At 37.3% G+C, this 27,890-nt stretch overlaps 1 protein-coding gene across 4 annotated transcripts in view; it reads left to right on the forward strand.

The window, feature by feature from the left end:
• Window positions 1-27,890, forward strand: part of PREX2 (phosphatidylinositol-3,4,5-trisphosphate dependent Rac exchange factor 2) — a 283,316-nt gene that overhangs the window by 100,053 nt on the left and 155,373 nt on the right. For all 4 annotated transcript variants that reach the window (XM_081259019.1, XM_081259020.1, XM_081259021.1 and 1 more), the window contains exons 7-13: window positions 3,402-3,535; window positions 7,014-7,117; window positions 11,898-12,047; window positions 14,911-15,055; window positions 19,270-19,370; window positions 26,476-26,579; window positions 27,287-27,336. In XM_081259019.1, coding sequence (XP_081115145.1) covers window positions 3,402-3,535; window positions 7,014-7,117; window positions 11,898-12,047; window positions 14,911-15,055; window positions 19,270-19,370; window positions 26,476-26,579; window positions 27,287-27,336 — 788 coding nt within the window. The remainder of the gene's footprint in view (window positions 1-3,401; window positions 3,536-7,013; window positions 7,118-11,897; window positions 12,048-14,910; window positions 15,056-19,269; window positions 19,371-26,475; window positions 26,580-27,286; window positions 27,337-27,890) is intronic.

Consider the following 27,890-nt stretch of genomic DNA (forward strand, 5'->3'; position numbering starts at 1 on the left):
ATAAAATCAACATAGAGTGAAACACAGCAGAGATCAGAAATAAAGGAAGGAACCTTGCAGAATCAGATCACCTTCAATGCTAGTAATCATAATTGTAATAGCCTTTATTGAGTCCTTTCTATGCGTTAGGCATGTGCCGGGAGTTTTGCATATATTGCTTTATTAATTTTCACTCTGACTGTATACATTAAGCCTGATTATCCCTTTTCTACAGTGGTTTGAAGGCATATGAACATAGCTACAGAATCAAAGGAGCCAATCAGATGTTTGACTTGTTGGCATTGAAAGTAGAGAAAAGAAAGGTCTAGGAGGGAGAGGCACACAGAGAGACAGATAGACTTTGGACAGTCTTGTCCAGGTGGTAGATAGAGTCTCCTAGCCCACTGCTTACAGAAGCTCCCCTTAAATCCACCTCGCCATGGTTCTTTCTGTTGATGTTTGGCTTTCCAAATGGGTTAAGTTTACAAAGGGAGATTGTTTTAGCCATACTCATGGGACCATTCAGCGTGTATGTCAGTTATCATCAAGAATAATATATCTGCTTTCTGTTTTACACATTGGTCCCCATGAGTTCTTCTTGGACAATATCTCCCCTGAGGCTGTATATGAAGATGGAATAAATGACCTCTAGCCGTTAGAGTTCACTCAAATTCACATTAAATTCTCCTTATATTTATTAACAAAGATAATATCCACAAACAAGTCAGAAAATGTATTGTTAGTAATTCTTTCATTTAGGAATACATCTATAAATAAATACCTACATATTTAATTTGGGAAACTTACTTGGAAGACTGATTAGTATGAAAATTAGCCTAATATTGGCAGTAACCCTTTATACTGTAATGAATTATTTTCCTGCCTTGGCACTTATGGGCTGCTGTATGGAATAGTCTAAGGTGAAGTGTTTTGTACCTTTTGTAAAATTGCTACAAATAAAGCCATTTTTCATAAGGTTGTGTAGGTCCCTTGTGCAAGAATCAATACGGTTTCCTTTTTTTTTTTACATTTTTTACATTTTTAATACTATTGTATCTTAATTTTTTTCTAAGGGAGGATGGTATTCACTATAAATTAGAAATCATTGCCACTGAAACTGGGATTTATATTGATATTTGATGACATTTTTTGCTTAATTATCACATGACACGGTATATGAAATAGTGTAAATGTTTCATAGGTCTCCATTTCTATTTCTATATCTACCCTTTTGACAAAAGGAAAGAAGAGAGGGAAGTATTTAAAATTTAAAATGTGTTTGTAATATAGATACTCAGATTAAGACAGTAACACTGTCTTAATTATCTTCCCTTTTGGGAAGTTTCTTATTATAGTTATATGAGTTATCTTTTTAAAAAAAATTTTATTTTTTAATTAAAAAAAGAATTTTATTGACATATAGCTGCTTTACAATGCTGTGCCAGTCTCTGCTGTACAGCAGCGTGACTCTGTTACGCACATGTAGACAGTCTTTTTTTATATTCTTTGCCATTATGGTTTATCACAGGTTGTTGAATATAGGTCCCTGTGCTGTACAGTAGGACCTTGTTGTTTATCCATTCTAAATGTAATAGTTTGCATCTTCCAACCCCAAACATGAGTTATCCTTTTAATTTAAATTTTTATAATTGGTCAGAAAAACGATACCTATTGTTATGGTGAAAATATGAAATTAACATGAATGTCCTGAGTTTAAAATATCAAAAATTAAAATTAATGCATTAAGTTTAAAAAGAATCAGAAATTTGTTCCCAGATTTAGAGAGACCAGGCATGTTTATATTTAAAACAGAAGTATTTTTGAAGAGCACACTTAACAGATCTCTACTGAAAACTTCCCTGTTCTTGGTCCAACTCAGTGACTCAGGGCATTAGTTATGCTAGTCTAGGTTGTAGAAAAGAATAGACTACAACATTTATAATGGCTCAAAATAGGTGTTTTTGATCAGCTCACACAACAACCCAATGTGTGTGTTCTGCTCAGTGGGCAGCTTTCCTTTTTTTAAAATAAATTTATTTATTTATTTAATTTATTTATTTTTGGCTGTATTGGGTCTTCGTTGCTGCACACAGGCTTTCTCTAGTTGCAGTGAGCGGGGGCTACTCTTCGTTGTGGTGCGTGGGCTTCTCACTGCGGTGGCTTCTCTTGTTGCGGAGCACGGGCTCTAGGCACGTGGGCTTCAGTAGTTGTGGCTCACAGGCTCTAGAGTGCAGGCTCCGTAGTTGTGGTGCACGGGCTTAGTTGCTCCATGGCATGTGGGATCTTCCTGGACCAGGGCTTGAACCCATGTCCCCTGCATTGGCAGGCGGATTCTTAACCACTGCACCACCAGGGAAGTCCTAGTTTTCCTTTTTTGATACTTCAGGGACCCAGGTTCCTTCCGTCTTGTGGTTCCTTTCAACTTCCAATGGTAAGCACTTGTATTAAGCATCAGTTTTGTCCCTAATCATATGACCTTGTGGGCACTCAATAAAGGTTTATTTAATGAATGAGTTTGCCAATGCAACTATTAATAACTGTGGTAAGAGGTCCCATGGAATGTTGTTCTCTTTACATAGATTTTTTTTCTTTGTATTTCTTCTTTTTTCTTCCTCTCCATCCTAGAAGTGGATACAGATGGCCGTCTGTATTGCAGGTTCCGCATCTGAAGATTTAGCCAACTTCAGATTGAAAATACTCGGGAAAAATAATTCCAGAAAGTTTCAAAAACAAAACTTGCACCAGCAACTATTGGATAGCATTTACATTGTATTTGTAACTATTTACGTAGCATTAACATTGTGTTAGGTCTCAGAAGTCATCTTGAGATTATTTACAGTATACAGGAAGAGGGTCATAGGTTATATACAAATACTACACCGTTTTACTTAAGCGACTGGAGCACCCTCAGATTTTGGTATCTTCATGGGTCTTGGAAGTGATCCCCCATGGATACAAAGGGAAGACTGTATATAAATTGAGACCTGCTAAACATTTAGACAATTTCATGTACTTTGCTATCTGTTCACAGAGCTCTTTTTCCAGACCAGAGAAAGAAAGGAAGAGGATGAAAGGAATATTAGGGCCATTAATGTTATGAGTTAGTTTGAAATCATCTCCTTTTTAGAGAACAAAGGTGGAATGTGTCATATATGCTGTGTACGCATACATATATAAAACAGCTAAAAGGAGACATAGAATCTCTTAAGAGTAGCTGTATTTAGTGATACTGACCAGGAGGAGACTGGGAGGGAAGGATACCTGTGTTCAGTGTATAAATATTTATACTGTTTGAACTTTTATCCTGTCCATATATTGCATCTTAAAATAAAGACAAACCACTTTTAAGGAGAAAAAAGAATTACACACAAAAGTTTCTGTTAAGTAATCAGACATTACTTTCTCTGTTTTTCCTGACTTAGGGGTCCAACATAACCGACACCTGTACTGAAATGCTCATGTGCGGAGTCTTATTAAAAATTTCTTCTGGAAATATTCAAGAACGGGTGTTTTTTCTTTTTGATAACCTTTTGGTGTATTGCAAACGAAAACACAGGTAAGAATATAGACAGGTAATAGTTCAGAAACTGTTTATCCATCGCACAGGTTCAACCTTCCCTCTGTTCCCAGGAACTCATGACCTCATCAGTAAACTTCCACATACTCTTATCTTCTCCCTGCACCTTGAAGAAAGGGAATGGGTTAGGATTAGAGCCAAGAGATAATTAAATTGCTGTCTCTCTATCTTAATGAGCTTTTTTAAAAATTCCTTTTTACCATCTGTGAAAATGAACCTGTTTATTTCTTGTAATATGCTCTCCTAAATTCTTTGTGTTTGGTAACAAGATTGGGATTAGTAGAAATGGGCTTTAGGAAGATCTAGAAGAGGCTGTTAATTCTACCTGTATGAAACTCTTTAAAAAATTATAAGGTGATTCAAGTTGTTTAGGTGCAATTATTTTTTCCCCAACTTTACTGAGGTATAATTGACAAATAAAATTGTAAGATAAAGTGTACAGTGTGATGATTTATGTATACATGGTGAAAGGATTTCCCCCATTGAATTAATTAACACGTCCATCTAGGTGTGATTATTAAAGACATCTGTTTGAGAATGAGATCTTTCCTTCATTAGAGTTATCTCATCCTTATATATATGCCTGCCCCCAAGGCCAAAGCTTTTGCAAAATTAACAGTGTACAAATGATGTGAACCTTCATGGTCTCATAACTGTAATTGTTAAATAAAGTAAGCAATAGGAAAAGTTCTACAAAATTAAAATCATGCAGTTTAGCAAATAGCCTTAAAGTTTGTATAGTGAATGTGGACCAAATACATAGTGATTAAAAATGGAAATCACTAAATAAACCTATATGTCCATTCCCTTCCTGAATTGGAATGGTGTGAATATACCATCTGTTTCATTCATTTTAGAATACATCATCTCCGTTACCATATACTTTCTAAGCTCTAAAGATCTTTCAGAGAATATGAGTAAACTGAACCTTTTCTGAAACTTTCATAATTTTGTAATTATAGGAGCCAGGGACCGGTGATTTTACTTTAATCCTACAGCTACATTCTTTAAAGAGGAGAGTGCTGGATTAGGCACCCCAACTCTGGATATTTCTGATGATATTCATTTTAGGAGAAACTAGTTTAAAAACAATTTATTGTGCGATATTAGATACACATAACATGATATTTCATCCTTTGGCTTGTTTATGATATTTGTAAGATAGTATCACAGTGTATTGTCTTCTGCAGTTTACATTTTGTATACAATATGGTTTGTAAACTAGTTTGTAAACTATATATCCCTGTGTGTAGCAATAATTTATTCATTTTAACTGCTGCGTAAGAGTTCATTGGTTGAGAGACTTCCCTGGCCGTCCATTGGTTAAGACTCCACCTTCCAGTGCAGCGGGCACATAGTCAATCCTTGGTTGGGGAGCTATGATCCCACATGCCGCGCAGTGTGGCCAAGAAAAAAAAAAAGATTTCATTGGTTGAATATATCACAATTTAATTATTCATTCTCCTATCAATGGACTTTAGGGTTGTTTCCAGTTTTTCTGCTATTGCGACATTACTGTACACATATCCTGTTGACCATTAAAATTCATCAGGAGGGAAGTCACGGAATCAAGTTATGCAAGTACTCAACACTACAATATAGAGCAAAATTATTTTGAAACCAAAGGTTTTTCAATTTTGATACTTCAGTAGGGTCATTTTCTGAAGGGGCCAAAGATCTCTTTATTTAAGCTAATTGTTACAGTATGGGTCAGACACTTAACTGGGATTTCATTTTGATTATTAATATCTACAGGTCAAGAAAAATATAAAAAACCTGGACAGAGATCACAGCAAGATCACAAAGAAAATTAATGCTTTGGAAAATAGGATCCAAAGATAGATTCTGTAGTGTGTGTGTGTGGGGGGGTATACATATATATATATATAGATTATAATATATAAAAAATATATAAACATGCCATAATTATTTGCCTATGACTAAAACTGCTATTGAGGATATTAAGCTTTGAAAAATATGATTGATTTTAAATATGATGTACCAACCTGTAAGAAATTCTTTTTTGCAAGACACCATGACACTGTTTCCTCCCTGAGAGACAGTGCAGTTGCCTGCATGTTATTCTGCTCTGCATTCTTCTCTCTTCTGCCTCCAACGATGCCAACTTTCATAGCTACCTGGCCTGAACCCTTAATTTAAAGCAGTTATTTAGGCTTTCTACAAAGGACATTTAGAGGTCACTTTCAAAATGAACATGGGTGTGCAGGATGATGAGGGCCTGGGGCTGGCAGACCGGCAGTCAGATTAATTAATCAATTTAGTTTTGTTTAGTGGTGATGAAGGCTTATGAAGTTTTGATGAGGGTTTAGGACATGTAAGCTGGAAGATGCTCTCTTTTCTAAAGGAGCTCAGGGAGCATGATAGCACCTTGAGAATCCCCTCCCTTCACCTCCCTCTTCCACTCCAGGGCAGGTGTCAAATGCAAAGGAGAGGAGGGAAGGGAGCACTGCATTAGTGTACTTGACGTCTTACCTTTTGCTCGGTGTGTCTGTGTAACACAGTACATTAATAATTATTTCAGTATGTTCAATTGTTAACAGACTTTTGTCAATGAGTCAAATTGAATAGTTCAGGTCAACTGAAGTCTCTTGAATGACTAGGTATTACTTAATCTTCTTGAATTATTTCTTAGAATCTTTCCTCTTTAATTTAATATATTTAAGAAACCCAGTTTTGAAAACACTATCCCTGAGTGTTCAATGATTCAAGTATAAATATACATAACTGCCTAATTCATTATTACAAATGTTCCTCTGTAAACCTGGATTTTTTTTTTTTTTACTTTGTGTTGCATAAGTTTTAAGATTAAAAGCTGGTACCATACACAAAATTTTGAAATGTTTTGGACTATTTTAAAAATAAATAAGATCTTTATGAAGGATTATAAATGTATTGAGAGACTTATCCCTCAAGTATACAGTTATCATATCATAAAAACAATATAGGGAAATATTTTATGGCTAGATAATGCTTAATAACCTCCAGCACAGTTAAATTTCTTTGAAGAAGGCTCATAAGTATTAACTGAATTTCACCAGGGATTGAAAAAATGGGAATTACCAGCTGGTTACTGAAAAATGAGAAATGAAGGTGAAATAAATCAAATGAAATTGTAAATAACCAACTTACAGTGTCTGTCAGAGTTTGATTAGGCATCTTTGGTGTCATATATTGAGCAAAAGTACATATTTACCCTCCTACCTGTATGTTGTCCTTAGCCTACAGCTTCAGTTTATTTAAAAAAATAGCACACAAGTCACATCTTATAGAGCAACCTGTGCTGTTATGAATGGGAGGACACAAGTAAAAAATACCAGGAGCCTAACATTTGATGTTATTGACTGAATTGGTATCTCTTTTTCAAAGAATTATTGCTTTAACACTGTTTTGCATTAAGTTTAGTAACCAAGTTTTTGTTATTTCATTCAATTGTAAGACGGTTGAAGAATAGCAAAGCATCTACCGATGGACATCGGTATGTTTTTCGTGGCCGGATCAATACAGAGGTGATGGAAGTGGAGAATGTGGATGATGGCACAGGTAAGTGATTGGTAGATTTGAAATGGAATGCCAATAATAAACTCCCTTGTAAGACAGACTTTTCACTTGAATAATTCATTTGCAGTGAATTTCAGCTTAAAAATACTTTGTTAGGTAGAACAGTCACAGGAAAAAGGCAAGATAAGGGAGAGGAGGTCTTTTATAAAATGGAAAATTACATTCGGCTGAAACATGTTAAACCCTAGCATTAAAAACAAAGATACAAAAATAGCTGGGAGTGTCATAAAGTAGTAGTAATGTCCATAATGTACATATTTGTTTGATCGTGATGCTATTAAAATTGTCCAGCTTAAGAGCTATCGTAGGAAAGCATTGAACCTCCTAGAATTACTTTTCATGGTACAGGCTTGGAAAGCCATTCAAAAAGTAGCATCAGATTATTTGTATTCTGTCCTGACTACTAGTTTATTTGTGTGGTTGGACAGAGGACGAGAATGTTTGACCTCTAGAAAATGTGGTCTGTAGTGCAGTGTTGGACAAACCATAGATTGCAATACAGTAGTCAAATTTGAATTGGATAAGATGGAAATTCTTTATTCTTAAGGTGTTCTTGAAAAGATATTTCAAAGACAAGGTTCAGCTGTCATTTTAATATAAATATTTGAATGTATTTAAGATACTGAATGCATTGCTTTTATAAAACTAAATTTTTCTTATTAAAAAAATTGGAATTTGCAGAAAAATAGGTGAAAAGTAGTAGATAATCTTATCAACCAAAGACAAATAAATGAGAAGAAATTTAAAAAATGTCTTCACTTTTCCTTTGGTGCATAGGTAAAAAAATACTTGAAACATGAACTTTATAATTTTGTATCCTTTTCCATTTAAATAAAAGCATTATCTTAATGATTGTCCTCTTTATCTTCATGTCTTTTCTCCAAATAAACATAGTTTTTATTGTTGCATAACAGTCAGTTAAACAGATAAACCATAGTTACCTTAACAACTAGTATTGCATCATTAGCTGGATTTAATACATTCTTAATTAAAAAGTGGCATAACTTTACAATGTTGAAAAGAGTACCGAGAATATAATAGCTGTTTTCTGATACACTTAAATTTTCAGTGTTATTAATTTGAGGCAGTGTTTTGGGAATTTAAAAGGTCAATGGAGAAGCTACTTTTTAGAGTTTTAAAAGGAAAAATTAGAAACATTTTTTTCCCCATAAATAATGTCATATGTTATTTTGGATGCCAGAAAAATGTTCTTTTATTGTTTGACAAAATCAAACATTTATTTTAAAAAGTAATTTTCTCAACATTAAATACTTATAATGTGAGTGTATTGTAATTTTAAAAACTTCTCTTAGAAATTTATGCATTCCCACTGTTGATCACCAGAATTCAGGTTAAATACATTATTTAGACACCAATTTCTTGATGTTCTAAATAATATATTCTGTCAGTTTCTTCTGTTTTCTAGCCTAACAATACAATACTTGGCTATTGTTCATCTTATTAAAATGCAAGTTATTGAAAGGATACCAGACTATCCCATGAGGTTTATAGTTAGTTGTATCAGTTTTGGAAAAACCCCATCTCATTGTATAAAGCTTCGCAGAATTAAGAGTAAGGAATTTTCAAACTGGATGGCTTCAAAATAATTAGTGACTTGCTCAGGGCTGCCTCTTGGATTTTTCTTTTTTTTTTTTTAAAGTCAGTGACTAGAGACTATTGAACTTGGATATTCCACACTTAATGAATGACAGTTTTAATTCCATTTCTTCTTCACACTTCCTATAAAATTAATATTTTAGATCCACTGAAACTTACAAATTTCTGTGTTTACTGGCAATGAATAGATTATTTGTTCTTTCATTCAAAAAATATTTTAAAATTCCTACTTAAGGAAAGGCATTGTTGGACTTTTCTGTGATCTTTAATGAGGGTGTTCTTTATAGATAAGTTTAATTCTTATTTTGTTAAATGAAGATATTGAGATAGGTACTGTGATTAAAATTATGAAGCTGTTTACATATATCACTAAGTCTTTTGAAATAAATAAAAATAAATTGCTTATTTTGTACAACATTGATAATTTAGTAACTATGATATCGTTACAAAATACTTATACTACATTTTGAGGTCTGTTGTATGTATTACATATATGTGTGTGCATACATATATATACACATGTGTGTATACGTGTTTTAAATTGCTTATGATTTTTTATTTTTTATTTTTTATTATTTTATTTTTTTTTGCGGTACGCGGGCCTCTCACTGTTGTGGCCTCTCCCGTTGTGGAGCACAGGCTCAGCAGCCATGGCTCACGGGCCCAGCCACTCCACGGCATGTGGGATCCTCCCAGACCGGGGCACGAACCCGTGTCCTCTGCATCGGCAGGCGGACTCTCAACCACTGCGCCACCGGGGAAGCCCTGCTTATGATTTTTTAAATTGTCATGATAGAAAACAGGTAGCACATAAATGTTAAAAAGGAACATTATCCTTTCATTGTAAATTATTAGGTGACACAGCTGTTCTTTGAAAACCTTATATTGATACAGCAATTAGTCTGTTATTTGAGATAGTAGATTTTATAGTCAGCTAACGATCTTGCTCTTTGTACATGAAACAGTAACCATGTGCAATCACATGCTGGTTCTGACTTCAGTTGTACAGTTTCCAAGGGAAGTTTGAATGCACAGGCTGGAGTGGTTAGGCAAGGCTTCCTGGAATATGTGGGTACCTATTAAAGAGAAGTAAGGATCCATGAGGCAGAGGGTAGAGCAGGATAGCTTGATGAGAGCCTTGGCATGGGGGACACATGAATATTCTCAGGACAAGAAGGAAAGCAGCAGAAAACAAGAGTGGTGGGAACACAATGGAATGTAGTGGGAAATGGAGTTGGCTAGTAGGGTGGAGTCAGTCTAGGGAGAATCTCTAAAGCAAACCTACATGTGTTGACTTGATTCAGTGGTGAGCTACCAAAGGCTTTTGAGCTAAGAAATGGCTGCTAATGAAAAACATTGGAGGAAAAGTCAGCGGGGTGTGAACAGGGCAGTGCCAGGCTCAAGTAATCCCAGGAGGAAAGGAAGGTTACAGAGGTGGCTTGCCCAGGGCACATACTGTACAAGGTCAGAGGCATCACTCTAGTGAGTTTGGCACTTGAACTTGAGTTCCCCTATGTTCTGTGGGCGGAATACATTATGCTCATTTTAAAGTAAGTCTGATGTTTTATTACTGCAGGCTGCATGTGGCTCTTGTGGTTTTCTTTGTCTGGAGTATGGGTAAAGGGGTAATAACGCTAGTGGGAATGTGGGATTTTTTTATGCTGCAGTGCTACAGTTCACTTAGCAATCTTTGCCTGGTTTTCAAAGAAGGGAGAGAATCTGAAGAGCTTGTTCTTGTTTGTGATACTGGCCTTGTAAGGTGACAGCTTGCGGGAGGGAGGTGTGGAAACACGTATAATTTGTTCTTTTTTTCCAGCAATTTATCCTAAATTCTCAATTGGTTATTTTTATAGATATTAAGGAGGGATGGTGGTCTAATTAGGAACTACAATAATAATTTTTATTACCTTACTAATTCCAATGATGCTTATCTGATGTGAATTATTAGGTTCTGCTCTTTTGCATGCATTGTGAATATGAATTAAATATGTAAAGGTAAGAAGAAAAGTACAAAAATTCCTTTTAAAAACAGATGGTAATTTCTTTAAAAGGGAAAATCCTCTGTCAGGTTAAATCTCCGTATTAACAGAAATTGTTGTTGAGTATTCATGAGATTATGGCTAGAAGAATATCTAACTAATATATGATATATATAATATAATCCTATCCTGGCTCAAATGTAACCTGGAATTTTTCAAGTAGCCCTCTCCCCCACCTAGACAGAATCATTCAATAATGCATTTCTGGAATATTTTGGAATATTCTGTTCACAGATAATTTATGGTGATTTTGGAGCTAAAAGACTATGAGAACCAGATTTTGGGGGAATGAGAACCAAATCATTTCTTCCTCTACTCAGAACTTAGCAAATAAAATAGATCAAAAGAAACAAACAAACAAAAACAGGTGTAGTGCCACAACCTTTTATGTTCTGTGGCTTACCTCCTATAATCCACCATAGCTTCTTAGTGTCTCTCGGGGGAGACAATGGAAGATGTCACTTTAATTGATGCAGATGCTGATTCAGGCATTTGTCGTATGTGTTTCTGTCTTGAAATGTTTGCTTTGCAGACTCTCATGCCAGTAAAGGTTGGTTACAATTAATGTCTATTCTCTGCCTGCCGTTAGGTAGGGAGCTGCCAGAAAGGGTTTGCTGATGACATTTTCAAATCCAGGATGTCAGTTTAGCCAAAATTATGGTGAGATCTAGAAGAAGACAAATGTGAATTCACACTCGAAGAATTTTTTCTTTCATAAAACAGAAACAGTATTGTAACAAATTCAATAAATTGTTTTTATGTGGACTTTTGAAATGGTCCACATTAAAAAAACTCTTAAAAAAAAAGTTGTATTGCTTTAGGAACTTGAACAATATTTTTGGACATTGAGGAAAGGAATGTTAATGAGTTTGAGTAGTTAGTTTCCTGTAATATGTTAATGTTGTGAGTTAGAAATGTTCCATTATTGAGGTCTGACTGCATTTAATATATAAATGTTTCTTCAAGTTTTAAAATTTGTATGGTCTTCAATACACATATATAAAGCAAAGGTATTTTGAAGAATTCAGTGGTTTTGGACCTTTTTTGAATGATTGCATTACTCGAATATAATATCTGTTCATTCACCTTTACCTATTAATTTTCAGCTGACTTCCACAGCAGTGGACACATTGTTGTTAATGGGTGGAAGATACATAACACAGCCAAAAATAAATGGTTTGTGTGTATGGCAAAAACACCTGAAGAGAAACATGAATGGTTTCAAGCTATTTTGAAAGAAAGAGAACGGCGGAAAGGTGGGTGTATGAATTGGGCATTATTATACTTTGTGAAGGTTCAAATTTAACAAGAAAGCAGAAAATGGGCAAAAGTTACGAGAAAGTAGATGGTGTCTGATGTTCACTTAGATTAACTATGTGATGTAAGGCCGGGCTAAAATACTTTTTGAATACTTCCAATGTTGTTACTGAAATAAAGTAAAAGAAAACCATATATAGTTAGCAAAATAATTATATGGTGGCTAGCAGTGTCTTTTAAATAGTGTCCTAGTCTACTGAGGCTACTGTAACAGATTACCCTAGACTGGGTGGCTTATAAACAACAGCAATTCATTTCTCACAGTTCTGGAGGCTGGGAAGGCCAAAATTCAGTATTCAGTGAGGGCTGTTTCCTGGTTCATGGATGGCCATCTTCTCACTGTGTCCTCACCTAGCAGAAGGGATGAAAGCTCTCTGGGGTCTCCTTAATAAGGGCACTAATCCCATTCATGAGGACTCCACCCTCATGAGCTAATCCCCAAAGACCCTACTTCCTAATGCCATCACATTGGGCATTAGGATTCAACATATGGAATTTGGGGGCACACAGACATTCAATTTACAGCAGATAGTTTCACCTGCTTTAAAATTTGTTTTCTTTGCACTTTATTCTTGCCATTTCTAAAGCATCATTATAGAGTTTTCCTTTAAGAAACATGCTTTAATAATATAATGCAGTGTTGTGGGGCCTGCAATAATTGCTCCCTGTATATTTAACAGTACACTGAAAATTCCTAGGCCACATATTTTGGTATTCTAATTATAAAATAAGGCAATTTGGATGAATATTAACTTTTTAATATTGTTACAATGCCACAGAATGTAATGTAACTCAGTAAGGAGCTTGTTCACACAAGGAGGCCTAGCTCAAATTCACTTCATGTTTTTATCAAGGTTTGCAAAGAGTATTTGATCTGGTGATACTCAGTTGTATGAAGTTTATCTGCAAGTACTCGTATTTCTGTAATTCAGCTAGGAAATAGAAATGCTTGTATAACTACTATTTTCTTTACCAAATAATTGATGAGAAATGTGACAGTGTTTATTCCTTTTCTCAGAGATCTAGATATAAAATATCTCATTGGTGACAAAATTTTGGAACACAAAGAGTTGCTTCCTCCATCTTTAGGTATTTCCCCATGAAGGGGGTAGAGAGTTTCTACCTTGATTAAAATATGCATAGCATACCTTTTTATAAGTATCTCCAAAACATTTAAAAATACTTACTCCTTTGATTGATCTTAGATGAAGAGCCAGACAGAAAAATTTAAAACAGAGATCATGAATGCATAATTGACTCTTTAAGTTTTGTTGAATCTAGCAGTCAATTCAAATAGCATAACAAATCATTTAGAAGGTAAATTGAATTTTTCATCAATTGAACCTTAACTCTTCTCAGAATGGCTATGCATATAAATACCCCTAAGACCAAAAAAAAAAAAAAAAAAGGAAGAAAGAAAGCACATTCTATAACTCTGCTTATGTTAACAGGCTCTATTCTTATTCACTATTACTGACCAATGTTAACGGCTTCTCCATAGTAAAGAATAAAATTTTAGTAAGGAATTTAGTAGGTAGAAGACTAAAAATAATCCAAGAATTTCTTCTTCTGCCACAGTTCTTCATCAGTCCCATTTGCTGATTGTCAGTGTTCCCAGGATTTCCCCTTTGGCACTGGTCACCTCTAAACTTCCTTGCCTGCTCTGTGTTGTCTCTTCCCATCAGATTAACTTCCACTCTGCACTGCCAGGTCCTCAATCTTTATGTCCAGCCTTGTTGTCTCTCTGGAGCTCCATGCCCACTTAATGAGCTGACCCCTGGACTCCACCTGAACTTCCAAACCTGCTATTGTTTTTTTTTTTTTTTGGTGGTACGCGGGCCTCCCACTGTTGTGGCCTCTCTTGTTGCGGAGCACAGGCTCCGGACGCGCAGGCTCAGTGGCCATGGCTCACGGGCCCGGCCGCTCCGCAGCATGTGGGATCTTCCTGGACCAGGGCACGAACCCGTTACCCCTGCATTGGCAGGCGGACTCTCAGCCACTGCGCCACCAGGGAAGCCCCAAACCTGCTATTGTTTACAGAGACTTGAGCTTCCCTGAACTTCAGCGGGTCCCTCCTAATTGTCTCCCTCTTTTTAAACCCTCCCGCTTTCAGTTTGTTCCCTACACTGTCCTCTGAGCTTTGTTTCCAAAGCGACAAAACTTCCTTTCCTTCATTACTCTGCCTTCCCCCTCCCTCTGGTTAAAACACGTAGATGTTCTCCCAGTAGAGAAGGAGTGAAATACGCTGAGACTGCAGTTGAGTCTGGACCCTGCTCACCCCTCCATCCACCTCCTGTCCTGTCACCTGAAACCCAGGGCTCCGTGCTGCTTCCCTCAGAGGCCCTCGTGAATACTTTCTCTCTCTGGAAATCCTGTTCATACCCATGCATTCAAACACAGCCCCTCTGTGAAACTTTTCCTATTGTTTCTCAGATAGAGGCGAAGTTCTCTGAATACGTCTCTGCTGTAGCACAGTTTTCCCTCTAAGGCTGTCTCCAGGGCCACCATGTCCAGCTGCACTGATCTAGTCCTACAGAAGGGGTTCAGTAGCGTCTGAGATACAGCTGTTCTGTGTGCCTCTGGGGCACAGTTTGCCCAAAGGTGCCATATGGCCCCGGACATCTTGCCTTGACTGTCTCCCTGGTACCCTATGAGCTTCTTGACAACCAGGGCCCTATCATAGGAGCTCTGTATCCACAGCCCCCAACACGTGGTAGACACACAATGAATGTTTGTTTAACGAAGGCATGAACGAATGAAGAGACTTTTTCAGTTACCTGTCCTGTGTTTCATTTTCGATAGGTTTAAAATTAGGAATGGAGCAAGACACCTGGGTAATGATCTCTGAACAGGGTGAGAAACTTTATAAAATGATGTGCAAACAAGGAAATCTGATCAAAGACAGAAAAAGAAAACTGACTACGTTCCCTAAATGCTTTCTTGGAAGGTAGGGTTGGTAGTCTGGATGCATGTATTTCTTTCATATTTTCATGATCTCGTGTGTTAACTTTCTTTTAGTTACTCATTTTTCTCTAAAAAATATTCTCCTAAGTGTTTTTGAATCTTTCTTTACTATCAGCATTTGCTGGGCCATAGTGGGATGAGGGAGTGGACATAGGGCCAGGAATCCTGACCAGAAAAGGCATTCATCCATTCACCCACGACTTCAGTAATTTCTGATGTACTGTGTTTCAGGGGTGAAGCAGAGGCTGGGGTCAGGCAGGCGGGTTTGCCCGTAGGGACAGAGTCCGGCAAGGACATGAATACAGGGCCTGAGAGTCAGTTACACTGAAGGGTACACAGTCTACATTACCAATTAATTCAGAATTTAGACAGCTGGGCTAAGGATGAAGGGATATAGATGGAGAGTCTGAAAAGGTGGGTCACGCGAGGGCCCAGGCACAGAGGAACAGGCAAGGAGGTCGCTTGCTTGTTCAGCCCAGAACAGATTGATTGTATGTCCTTTGGTTTCTGTAGCCGACTGCACGGCTGCAAGTGGGAATCCCTGGTGGGTTAAGCAGGCAGGGGGGATGCCTTCAGGTAGCTCTGCTTAGGGCAGGCTTTGTGCTGGCTTCTTCCAATAATTATTTCCAATCCTCCAATACATACTTAGGAGTTAAAAACCATATATATATATATATATATATATATATATATATATATATATATATATACATACACATATATATATATATACATATATTTGTTTTTCTTTTTTTTTTTTTTGCGGTACGCAGGCCTCTCACTGTTGTGGCCTTTCTCGTTGTGACACGCAGGCTCAGCGGCCATGGCTCACGGGCCCAGCCGCTCCGCGGCATGTGGGATCTTCCCGGACCGGGGCACGAACCCGTGTCCCCTGCATCGGCAGGCGGACTCTCAACCACTGCGCCACCAGGGAAGCCCCAAAAACCTTATATTTTTTAAAGATTCAGAAACTAGTGATTAGGGAGTGTGACTAGCCCACATTCATACAGCTAGTAAATGCCAGTGTCAATGCTGTAAAAGTAGACTGGAGAGGTAGTTCATAGCCCAGACTTCACAGTCAGACTGTCCCCACTCAAATCTAGTCCTGACACTGGCTAGTTGAGAGATTGGGGAGGGTTAAATTTCTCTTTCCTCTCTAACAATGGAAATGATTGTAGTGCTTACCTGTAATACCTACCAGAATGTCTTGTTTTTTTTTTTTCTTTTCTTCCAGTTTACATACAGCACTGTATAAGTTTAAGGTGTGCAGCATCATGATTTGACTTACATACATCATGAAAGGTTTACCACAGTAACTTGAGTGAACATCCATTATCTCATTTAGATACAAAGTTAAAGAAATAGAAAAACATTTTTTTCCCTGTGCTGACTCCTAGGATTTACTCTCTTAACTTTCATATGTAACATACAGCGGTGTTCATTATATTTTAGCATGTCTTCTTAATTAGTTATGCAGGCACACAAGCTCACCCTAGGCCACACCAATCCCAACCCCGTTAGAATACAGGCCAGGAAACCCAGTGCTTTCAGGGCAGCAGGGGGCCTCTTCTTCAGTGGGGTGGTGCTCCCAGCAGAACACACAGCTGCCAGCAAGCTAGGGTTGCTTGTGTTGGCTGTGCCCCAGGTGAAGGTTCCTGGGCAAGGGAAGGAGCAGCTGTGAGCCCCTCTTGGTTTCTAAGTCCCATGTTGCAAAGAAGACGCTCTTTCTCGTAACAACTTCATGGGCATAACTTCCAGGGTCCCTGGATCATGTGCCCACTTACAAGAGAGTCACACCAGGCTATGGCTTCTTACCATATATTTATAAGCATGGAGCTGAGCCATCAGGAGCCATTTTTACCACAAGCAGTGCTGCCTAGTTACACAGCTGACACCCGACCTTCATCAGGTTTCTAGGGAAACAGAGCTAGAAGGCTAATCCAGGGTCAAATTTGTCCTTACTGAAGGAGAAGGGGTTTTATTAACCCTTTACCCACACTATTATGTTTAACTCCAGGACAGCACTATGGGGTTGACAGTCTTATTAATTCTATGTCATTGAGGAAAAAACCTGAGGCTTAGAGAGCTAGATTTACTAACCCAACATCACGCAGCTGGTAGAGGCAGAAACAGGATTTGAATCCAGGTTGTTTTATTGAAAAGTACATGATCTTAACCGCTATACTATATTCTACTTTACTTTTATTTTCTTTCTTTTGGATGGTTCTTATTTAATAGAAGCATATAAAGAACTTTAACAACTTCTCTGCCTTAAAGTGTGCATTGTAGACTAGACATCCATTTTTTTTTTTTTTTTTTTTGCGGTATGTGGGCCTCTCACTGTTGTGGCCTCTCCCGCTGCGGAGCACAGGCTCCGGACGCGCAGGCCCAGCGGCCATGGCTCACGGGCCCAGCCACTCCGTGGCATGTGGGATCCTCCCAGGTCGGGGCACGAACCCGTGTCCCCTGCATCGGCAGGCGGACTCTCAACCACTGCGCCACCAGGGAAGCCCTAGACATCCATTTTTGAATTTCCGTATCCCTTGGTTACTTGGCTTTACCATATGTGTTGCTTTTAGTTTTGAAATAAATGGAAAAGTAATTTCCTGATGCTTTCCATAGCTTTACTTCTCTGGCCTCTGTGCAAAACATAAAACCATTCTAAAATATATTCATTAGTTAATGTAAGAGTTCGAATGTTAGCTTTTTAAATATGAGCATGATTAAGTATTTTATTGTAATAAGTCTCTGTATTTAGTGTTCTCTTAATGATACCACATGGCCATAAAAAAAAAATCAGTACTGAGCTGAAGCTCTCCTACGTGTTACAAAACATCACCTCTCTTATCTGAGATGCTGGGGCCCCCCATCCTCTCCCGAAATGCTGAAAGATGTGAGCTGTGGTCCTCAGTGGCCTTTCTCAGCCACAGCAGATGTGTGCGATAGACAGTTCTGATGGTTGATTTCGTGTTGGAGTATTCCTTATGGATGACAGTTTAGATATAACAATGAATTTACCAAATAATTTTAAAATTAGAAAACAAGGTAGTCAGACTTTTCTGTGTCTTTTGGTGTGTATCAGTTTTCTATTGCTGCAAAACACATTACCATATATGTAGTGACTTAAAAACAATGCCCATGTATTAGCCTGTATTTCTGTAGGTCAGAAGTCCAGGTGAGTTAGACCAGGTTCTGTGCTAAGGGTCTCACAAGGGCATAATCATGGTGTTGGCAGAGCAGGGGCTGGGCTCTTATCTTGAGCGTTTGAGGAAGAATCCACTTTCCAGCACATTCAGGTTGTTGGCAGAACTTAATCATTTGTAGTTGTAAGCATGAGGCCGCCATCTCCATGCTGGCCATTGGCCAGGGCTGCTCTCTGTTAGAGGTTGTCTGTATTCCTTGGTATATGACCCCCCTGTTGCTGCAAAGCCAGCAGTGGCACATTGAATCTTTCCTGTGGTTTTACTTGTTCTCACTTTCTCTTGTGCCACCAGCCTGAGAAAACGCTGCTTCAAAGGGCTCAACTGATCAGGTCAGGCCCACGTGGATGATTTCCATATTTTAAGGACAACTGACATGGGATTTTAATTACATATGCCAATCCATTCACAGGGCTACCTAGATTGGAATTTGATTGACAGACCAAGGGGTAGGATTCCTGATAGGGGGGTGGGAGAACATCTTTAGAAGTCTGTCTACCGTACAGGGCATGCAGTTTAATTTTGTCTGCCCTCTTGGAGTTTCAAACCCACGGGTTCTTTGTGCCTGGAAAGCTACTTTCAAGACAGTTTATGTATTATATTAAGTCATTATTACTCTATCTAGTTCTGTCATTTAGCTGTCTTAGGATGTGTTGTTTCTCTTTCGTCCCAAATTTGCTTTTATGTGCATAATAACCAATAGTTAAAGCTACTTTAGAATTTTCCCTTTGTGTTTACTAAAGGTCTCAATAAGCTGAATAGTTATTAAGTATAGCTTAGGTAAGTCTGAATGTATGGACATGAGTTTTCTAGAATAGAGTCCAATTTATATCTGTGGGCCTTACATATGTGAAAAAAATGTATGTGAAATGCACTGCAAGCATTCCTTTATATTTTGAGACTCCTTTCATAGCTGCTTGATAAATGCATGGTAAGGATAGACTTCCTGGGGGAAAAAAATTAATGATTTAACTTTTTCATTGGATTTCTGTTGCAGTGAATTTGTGTCATGGCTGTTGGAAATTGGAGAGATTCACAGGCCTGAGGAAGGTGTTCACTTGGGACAAGCATTGTTAGAAAATGGAATCATCCATCATGGTAATTATTTTATTAATCACCTATTTATTTATCCACAAATTACGTGTATCTTCATTGCATTGATCAGTTTAGTTTATAATACTTCTCCACATTATAGGATACTTATGGTTTTTCCAGCGTCTTTGAGTGCCTCATCTATACAGAATATTGTTTCAGGGAGTATAGGTTTATGGTGATATATTTAACTTGAAACGGACAATTCCAACACAAAAGTCCAGGTAAGTGATGTAGGACTGAAGAGGAAGGAACGGCGAGTTCTAACTAGAGTATTTGGGATGCTTCGTGAGGGGACTGTGCTGGTTATTGTAGAATGAATGGAACTCTGACAAGGACAGGAGACAGAAGGACATTCCACCCTGAGGAAGCAGTAGCACTCAGACACGGGAGTGGGAAGGTTCACGGTGGCCTCTTCAGAACTAACGCAGAGTCTCACGTGGCAGGACCATATCCTTCATGGATGAATATGCTGGGACGAGGGGTGTGGTGAGAAAGGTAGGCAAACACCTGATCCCAGCAGATTTTAACTTGCTGGCTGTGTACATGGGGCTTCTTCTGAGGGAGATGAGGAGGTGATGGGCATCTGGAGACAGAGGAGCGACCAGATCTTGATTTTGGAGATAACAGATGAGTGGAGAGTTAGAGATTACAGAGATCCCTGCCCACGGGGACCCTTCCTTCCCCAGAAGGGAAAGGACCAGGGCCGTGTCCATGGCATGATGAGAGGGACCCATTCAAGAAATTCTGGAGAAGCTGAGACAGCGTATTTGATGTCTATTTGGACTTAGGAGGTGAAGAGTGAGGGGTGACGTCAGCTTATTCTGAGCTTTTTGTCTGGATGACAGACATAGTTAATTCAAGAGGAAGAGCATCGGGGGGAAGGTTTGCAGTGGATTGGGTATGAAACATCTGCAGGGGAGCGTTCAGAGTGAGGGTCAGATTTGGGAATCATTTCAAGAGAGCATGAGGTTCTTAGCACATCGATAAGAGTCTACAAACAAACAAAAAACAAGAAAGCAATGATCATGGGACTAAGAATAAAAGCTTGAAGAATTTCTAATGCAAAATGTGGGAGAGGAGAAAAAGGCAGGGAACTACGAATAAATATGGATATTTGGCCGTGATGTTTTGATGTTCATTTTTTTTTTTCCTAAATGAGAGTGAGGTGAAAACAAACTAAATCCTCCTAACTTTTCCCCACCACAGTAGACGCTGCCAATGTAATGTACCACCATCTACCCAGATAGGAATCCCCTGGCCTTCCTTTTTCTCCTTCATGCCATCGAGCCCTGTAAGCCCCACCACCAAACAGGTCTCTGATCAGAGCACCGCTCTCCCTTCCAGGATCTCCACCTTCTTCCCAGTCACCACCTTCTCTGTCCTTGCTTGCACATTTGTCCTCCATCCCCATAGGACACTCTCCAGGTAATGGCTGAAGAGACCTTTTAAGACATATATAAGATTCAGGCGTCCTCTTGCTTACAGGCATCTACTAGCTTCTCGTTAAACTTAAAGAAAAGTCCAGACATCTGACCTAAATCTCTTACCATGGCCCACAAGGCCCTACGTGATAGGGCCCCTGACTTCCTCTCTGAGTTATCACATAGTGCTGTACCTAACTCGTTACACTGGGGCCACCCTGACCTCCTGCCTCTTCTTTGAACACTCCTAGATGACTCCCCATTTAGGATCTTTGCTCTTGCTGTTCTCAATCAACAATTGCTTATTAACTCCTAGTATATGCCAGTGGCCTCTCTAGGTGCTGGAGACACAGCAGTGAATGAAACGACAAAAGTCTCTGTATTATGACTCGTCTTCCATGACACTCTGCCTTTTAGAATCCTACCCAGTCCCATTATTCCAATAAACTACTTCTGAAAGTTTTGAAATTTTCTTCATGTACTACTTATCACTCTCTGAAATTATCATGTTGTTTTGTTTCTTTGTTTAATATTTCTCTCTTTATCTCCCATCCCTACTCTAGACTGCAGTCAAAATATAAGCACCGTGAGAACAGGAGCCTTGTGTGTTAATATACAGCAAACACCTAGAATGCCCAGCACATATAGGTGCTTAATAAATTATTTGCTGAGTGAGTGAATAAATGAATAATTGTATTTTGAGCAAACAGATAATGTTGATAAATTGTGTATGATTTTGTACTTGGTTCATTAATGCCATTAAAACACCATTTAGCATCTAGTATGCTAAGAAGCGTCATCCAGTATCTTATAAGTAAACATGCAAAGGTGTTGAGTTAGATGGCTTTCCTCTTTATGCTCCTCTTTTCCTTCTTCTAACCCCATGACCAAGTATATATCTGGAACAAGAATGGACTGTATTTGTTTTATCCTGCAATCTATTAAAGCTGAAGTAGGTGGCATGTAAAGAGGTTTTGTGTACAGTCGTTGACCTTCAGAAGTGATTATTCTTTTCCCATTCAGACTGTGTACTTCCAGGGCCTGTGTATTACCAGTAGAGCAAGGAAGGGAAAATCCGTTTATGGATACCTTTTATTTACTCCTTTCCTTACTGATTCTTTCCTTCATTCTACATGTAAGATATTAGGCTAGGTACTTGAAGATATGTAAATATGAACCCTCGACCTCTTTTTTCTTACGGTCTAATAGTTTTAAGCCTATCTTTTTACCTTGTCCATCAAGAAATCCAGCTGCTGGAATATTTCCTCTCAGACAAGACAGAAATCTACTAGGATGGGAGAACTAATTTTTTGCAAGGACTGTTGAGAGGGAAAACTGTATTGGTTAGCGCTAGCTGCTGTAACAAATAAACCTCCCCAATACAGTGGCTTACATTATAGAAGCTCATTTGCCACTCATGTACAGTTCAGTCAGTGGTGGAGGATGAGGTGGTGACACCCTGCTCCGTGCAGGGTTTTGGTGCCTGACAGAAGCTCTTCCATCTTCAATACAGTGCTCCTAAAGGTCACCTTGAAGGAAGGGTGGAGTTTCTTGTTTGTTTTAAATGGGTTTGTACCCTTCCCATTGTGCATCACGTTTGTACACATGTCCGTGAGCACAACTCAGGTATGTGGTCACCCTTGGCTGCAAGAGGCTCCTAGAAATGTCCTGTGGATGCATATGCAGGAAAAACAAAAGCTAAACCAATTTGGTAAAAAACTACCCAATTTCTGCCCCTGAGGCTTAGCTCCTGGGTCAATATAAGATCTTTGAAATCATATGAAAGACAGAGTAATCATTATATTTATTTGTTAATGTTTTACAATGATATCAGCATATAATAGTCACAAAAATCACTTTTAACATTTGTTTTCAGTTGAGGTTATTGTGACTTCTGTTGTTAATTTGAGTCACTTTAACCTTTTATGAATTAGAAATAACAGAAGAAAATGGTCTTAAAGCTATCTGTCAACAATAGATGCTGCTATTAAATTGTTTAAAAAGTTATGGATATGTAAGTTTTTGTACTTCTATGGGATTACTTAACTATATTTTAGAAAGAGCTACGCTAAGGTTGTCACAGTATTTTCCTTTTTGACTATGAGGTACCTTGTAACAGATAACAGGATATTAGAGAAGCTTTATTCCCAAAGCTGGAAAGGTCAGGGCGCAAGGAGAGGTTATCCTTTCAGAGGAGATGTAAGATTATTTTCAAGTCACCCATCCACTCTTGCTTTCATCTTTCAACACAGGTGATCCAGCAATTGTATGAGGAAGAGTTGCTTGTTTACTTAATGAATTAGGTTTTGAAAATTGAAGACAACTATTATGGGTGGAATTTTACTTACTTTACAATAACAAAACTGTTGTTACTTTCCCTGAAGACATGCGTAGCTAGGCAGACACATTCAAGTCAATCTTAAGTTAGTACAAAGTGGAGTTGGAATAATATTTATTCAATCTCTTCATGAACATAGTACTCTAGAGTCTGACCTTTCCAGTTCAGGACTGCTGAAAGATCTGGAAGGAATCACAGAGAGAACCACCCTTACTATTTTGTTAACATGTGTCTCAAAATATTTTAATTGCCTCCTCTTAAAAGAGAAAAATTCAACAGCATAAGATTTTTTTTTTTGGAACGGATATCAGAATTTCAGTCCTAATCAACTTTCCTCCCCTTCCTCAGACACCACCTTTTTCCAATAATACAATTTTGAAAAGAAAGTAGTAGATAAATTCTGTATTAAAATTTATTCTGAAATTTCAAATTCAAGAACACTTTATTATTTAACTTAAAAGAATTGAAGGGCTTCCCTGGTGGCGCAGTGGTTGAGAGTCCGCCTGCCGATGCAGGGGACACGGGTTCGTGCCCCAGTCTGGGAGGATCCCACATGCCGCGGAGTGGCTGGGCCCGTGAGCCATGGCCACTGAGCCTGCGTGTCTGGAGCCTGTGCTCCGCAACGGGAGAGGCCACAACAGTGAGAGGCCCGCGTACCGCAAAAAAAAAAAAAAAAAAAAAAAAAAAGAATTGAAATCTTTTTGAACAATGATATTTATAACCTGCTTAACTCTTTTTCTGAGAAATTTAGCACTGAGTACTCTCTATTAAAAGTCCTGTTGGTCACAGTTTGATTTTAGTGGCCTGTGCTGTTACTATTATCAGGATCTGATCAGTTGTAATGTCCGATTTGGTATACAGAACTTTTGTTGCTGGAAATAACCTTTTTTTTTTTAGTGTCCAAAGTTAACTAATAGAGATTCTCCCAAGCCTAGGATAAGTGAACATATTATGCAATTTCACATTAATAATTTTATTAGAATGAAGAAATATGAGCCAGGCAGGCTAGTTTCATTAGCATGTGGTTCCAGCTGCATTTTAGTGAAAATAGAATTCCTAAAATAAAGTTGAATGAGCCATCTGTTTTATGAAGAGCCAGCAAAAAAAAAAAAAGTTGACTGTTAATGCTATTATTCACATTGCAAATATTGTTGAGAACTTCATCAGAGGCAAAGCCTTGCTGTACTGGGAATTCTTGGGTTGAGGCAGCATATGCTTTCTCTGTGATATGTTGATAATGTTCTTCTTGTCTGGCTTTATTATTTACATTATAAATGCTTCTGTGGGAATTCAGAGGGCTCATTCATTATAGCCAGTGGTGTGCTGAAGTTGGCTGGTCAAAGCTGTAGAGAGCTGGTGATTAAATGTTTAAAAAAATTGCAAGCTTGTAGTTAAGCACAGCTATTATTAAAATTAAATTATATAAACATATAAGTACCTAAATTATATTATAAACAAAGGTAATATCCTTAGAACTCATCACTTCTTAATTATTTTACTACATTTTATTGTTATCTATGGTCTTGGTGTTATTTATGTCTATTAATTTTGTATGATGGAAATACTAAATAATAATGTGTCACGGCACATCTCATTCTGTGTTCAGTGGCTTTATTTTGGTAGCTGGAAATTGGCCAGTGTGGGAGTATTTGATACCGTGGAAACTGGCGAATGTCACACATCAGTGCTCCTTCTTCCACAGCACTAGAGAACAAGCTGTTTATCATTTACCAGTACATCCCTGCTAATATCCAGCATCACAGAGTTGTTTAAAAGATGTCATTCACCTACCTTTCTCATCAGCTAATAAACCCATTTTCCATGCTGGAGAAGTTGGGGGAGTGGATTTGTATGCAGAACTCTTCACTATTTTTCTAAGGCAACAGCTTAGAGTTGCAGATTAGCCCAAGATTCATTAGCAAAGTCACAAGAGTTTACCTTACAGTGAAGCATTCCATTTTGAACAGGTTGAACCACCACTTGTTTTATTGGGGCAAGATACCTTTGGGCCCAAGTTTCCATGAATTTTGGGACATCAGTATAATAAATTATTTCAATGAATCTTAAGGGATAAAAATGGGAATAGGTAGATTTCATAGGAGAAATAAATAACTGGTCTTGAAACATGCTGTAGGATTTCAAAATATTTCTTCCGATTTTATTTTTCTTTCACATATGCTTTTTCTTCTTTTTGGCTTAATCTGGGAAAAAGATGCCCCAAAGTTGTATTGTTTGTCCCTTCTTGGCAGCAAGCCTGTCTCAGTTTTATGGCTGCAAGCCATGCATTTGGTTTGGATAGATGAGGGTGAAATTGCTGAAACTTTGCATATGCATGTGTGTGTGAGTGTGTGTGTGTATATGTGTATATGTGTGTGTGTGTTACAAGTCTCTTGGCTTTCTTCTGGATTCACCAATGCAGTTCATGAGAATTAATTCTGACAGATTTTTCTCCCCCTTCAACATTTTTAGCAAAAAGTAAAGGTCAAACTCTTCTATGTAATCATGAAAATAGAGCCCATTGCAACAAATTATCTCTTCTGCAAATTTTTCATGCCCCGTAAAGAAAACATTTACATGTAAACTCTTTGAGATTTAATTTGAGGTTTTTCCTTTCTAGAAGTTTTTTTTTTTTTTTTTATCAGACTACCTAGAAAAAAAGGAAACTTGAGAGAAAGTTTAGTAGGAGTCTTTATGAATGGAAAATCTTATCTTAAGGATGGAAGGGAAGGATGACCACTCTCATTTTCCACTGAGGAAAAAAAAAATTAAGTGACGTGTAAGAAAAGCATTTGTCAGTGTGAGAAAACTGTTAAAATTTTGGAATCAGTTACATACTGAATTTATCTAATCTACTCTGAAGATCTAAACACAGGATAAATGGTCAAGATTGGTATATGTGTGGTCTTGGCCTGATCGCTGTGGGATAAGACAGATAAATGCTAAAATTCACTTCTGGGGCTGAGAATCAAATTATAACTCACTAGTTGGAGTATCTGCTATTCGAAGGGCACTTTTTGCTTGACTATGTGGCATTGTGAAGAAATAGAAAACACAAACTCGTCTATTTATTTAAGTGTAAATCACTACGCACACGCACAAGTGCATACACTATGCTACCTAAATGTGGCTAACCTTAATTTAGTTCTTCAGTCATTACATGGAAGTTGTAACTATATTATACAACAAAATCTTACCATGAATCTTACTATCAAAATACTGGATTAGCATTACTATGTTAAGAAAACAAAAGCTTTTGATAAAACTAAAAGTTTCAGTATTTGGGAATATGTTTTTTATCTGCCAGTTTTTAGATTGTCAGGATTTTAATATACTGTTCTTATGTTCTTAGTTACGGATAAACATCAATTCAAACCAGAACAGATGTTATATAGATTTCGCTATGATGATGGAACCTTTTATCCAAGAAATGAGATGCAGGATGTGATTTCGAAGGTAACAACCTCTCCTATAACCTTTTATCAATAAAAGAATTCGTGTTGTCGTTATCTTCTTAGCTTCAGCAAGATAAAATGCTGTAGAGAGACTTAAAATAATTCTGCCGGTATAGAAAATTTTTACATGACGTACGTAAGCAAGCCTCTCGACTTTTTTCTTGCTATTATAAGAATTAGAATGTTAGATCATTGTTTTTGTTCTCTTTATCTAATTCTACAAGGGAATAGTGCAATTGCATAACTCAGAAGATTATATCTGTTGAAAACTGTTTCACATGTAGCAACAAGTGGTCATGATACTTGAATAAATTTAACAAAAAGACAAGTACATAAAATTTATGTAATATCAGTTTTCTTTGTACACTTGACAAAATTTATATTGACATGTAATGATCAAGTAGTATGATGGACCACTGCATAGATTTATATTCTGTTTACATTATATCTCAAAATTTTATATTTTAAGAAAATAGTTTTAAAAGTCCTCTGTGTATGTATATGTCATATGTATATGAAAAATTCATAGCACAGTTTAATCCTGTTTTTAAAGATTTAAGTTATATTATTTTTATGATGTAATGTAACATTTGAATAATAGGGTAATGATTTCAGCATGTTGACAGTGAATCTATTTTACCCAAAATTTCATTGGTTTGTCCTTTGAGTGATCTTACTTGCTTTTGACATATTTTTGTTTTACAATAGGGCGTACGATTATATTGCCGTCTTCATAGCCTATTTACTCCAGTGATAAGGTGAGTCTAGTTTCTAAGTTCTGGGAGGTTAAATGGAAATATGTATATTGCATATTAGATAAATATTATTAAGCTGGAACTTAACTTATTTTGTTTTTCTTCCCAAAGTGAAAATTTTACTTTTAAGGATTAAGTCACAATTTATCTGAAAATATTTCTGAATTTTCTGAGGCTCTAATTATACAGTTTCTTCTACTCTTTTTATTCTGATTTCTAAAATTATTTGCCATTAATTCATAGTAAATTACAGGCTTGATTTTGAAATGATCCACCTTCAGTTAATATTTAATAAATAATAGTTGACTAGTTGGTAGAGGATTTCAAAATACTGTTTACTATACATATTTACCATTATGGTTACTTGTATAGTAATTTTTTTCATTAGACTGTGTAATCAAATCTTGGATATGTATTTTATTTCATAATATTTTCTTTTAATCATCTTTTATCCAAAGAAAAACTTTTGCACTTGAAAATTAAGAATTGATTTGGAGTTAATAATTATAATTTTCTCATTTTTTTCTGTACCATGTTTTAACTTCTGAAGAGATGCC

Source organism: Mesoplodon bidens (genome assembly GCF_964165515.1).
Source record: "Mesoplodon bidens genome assembly, chromosome: 16".
NCBI classification, from domain to species: Eukaryota; Metazoa; Chordata; class Mammalia; order Artiodactyla; family Ziphiidae; genus Mesoplodon; species Mesoplodon bidens.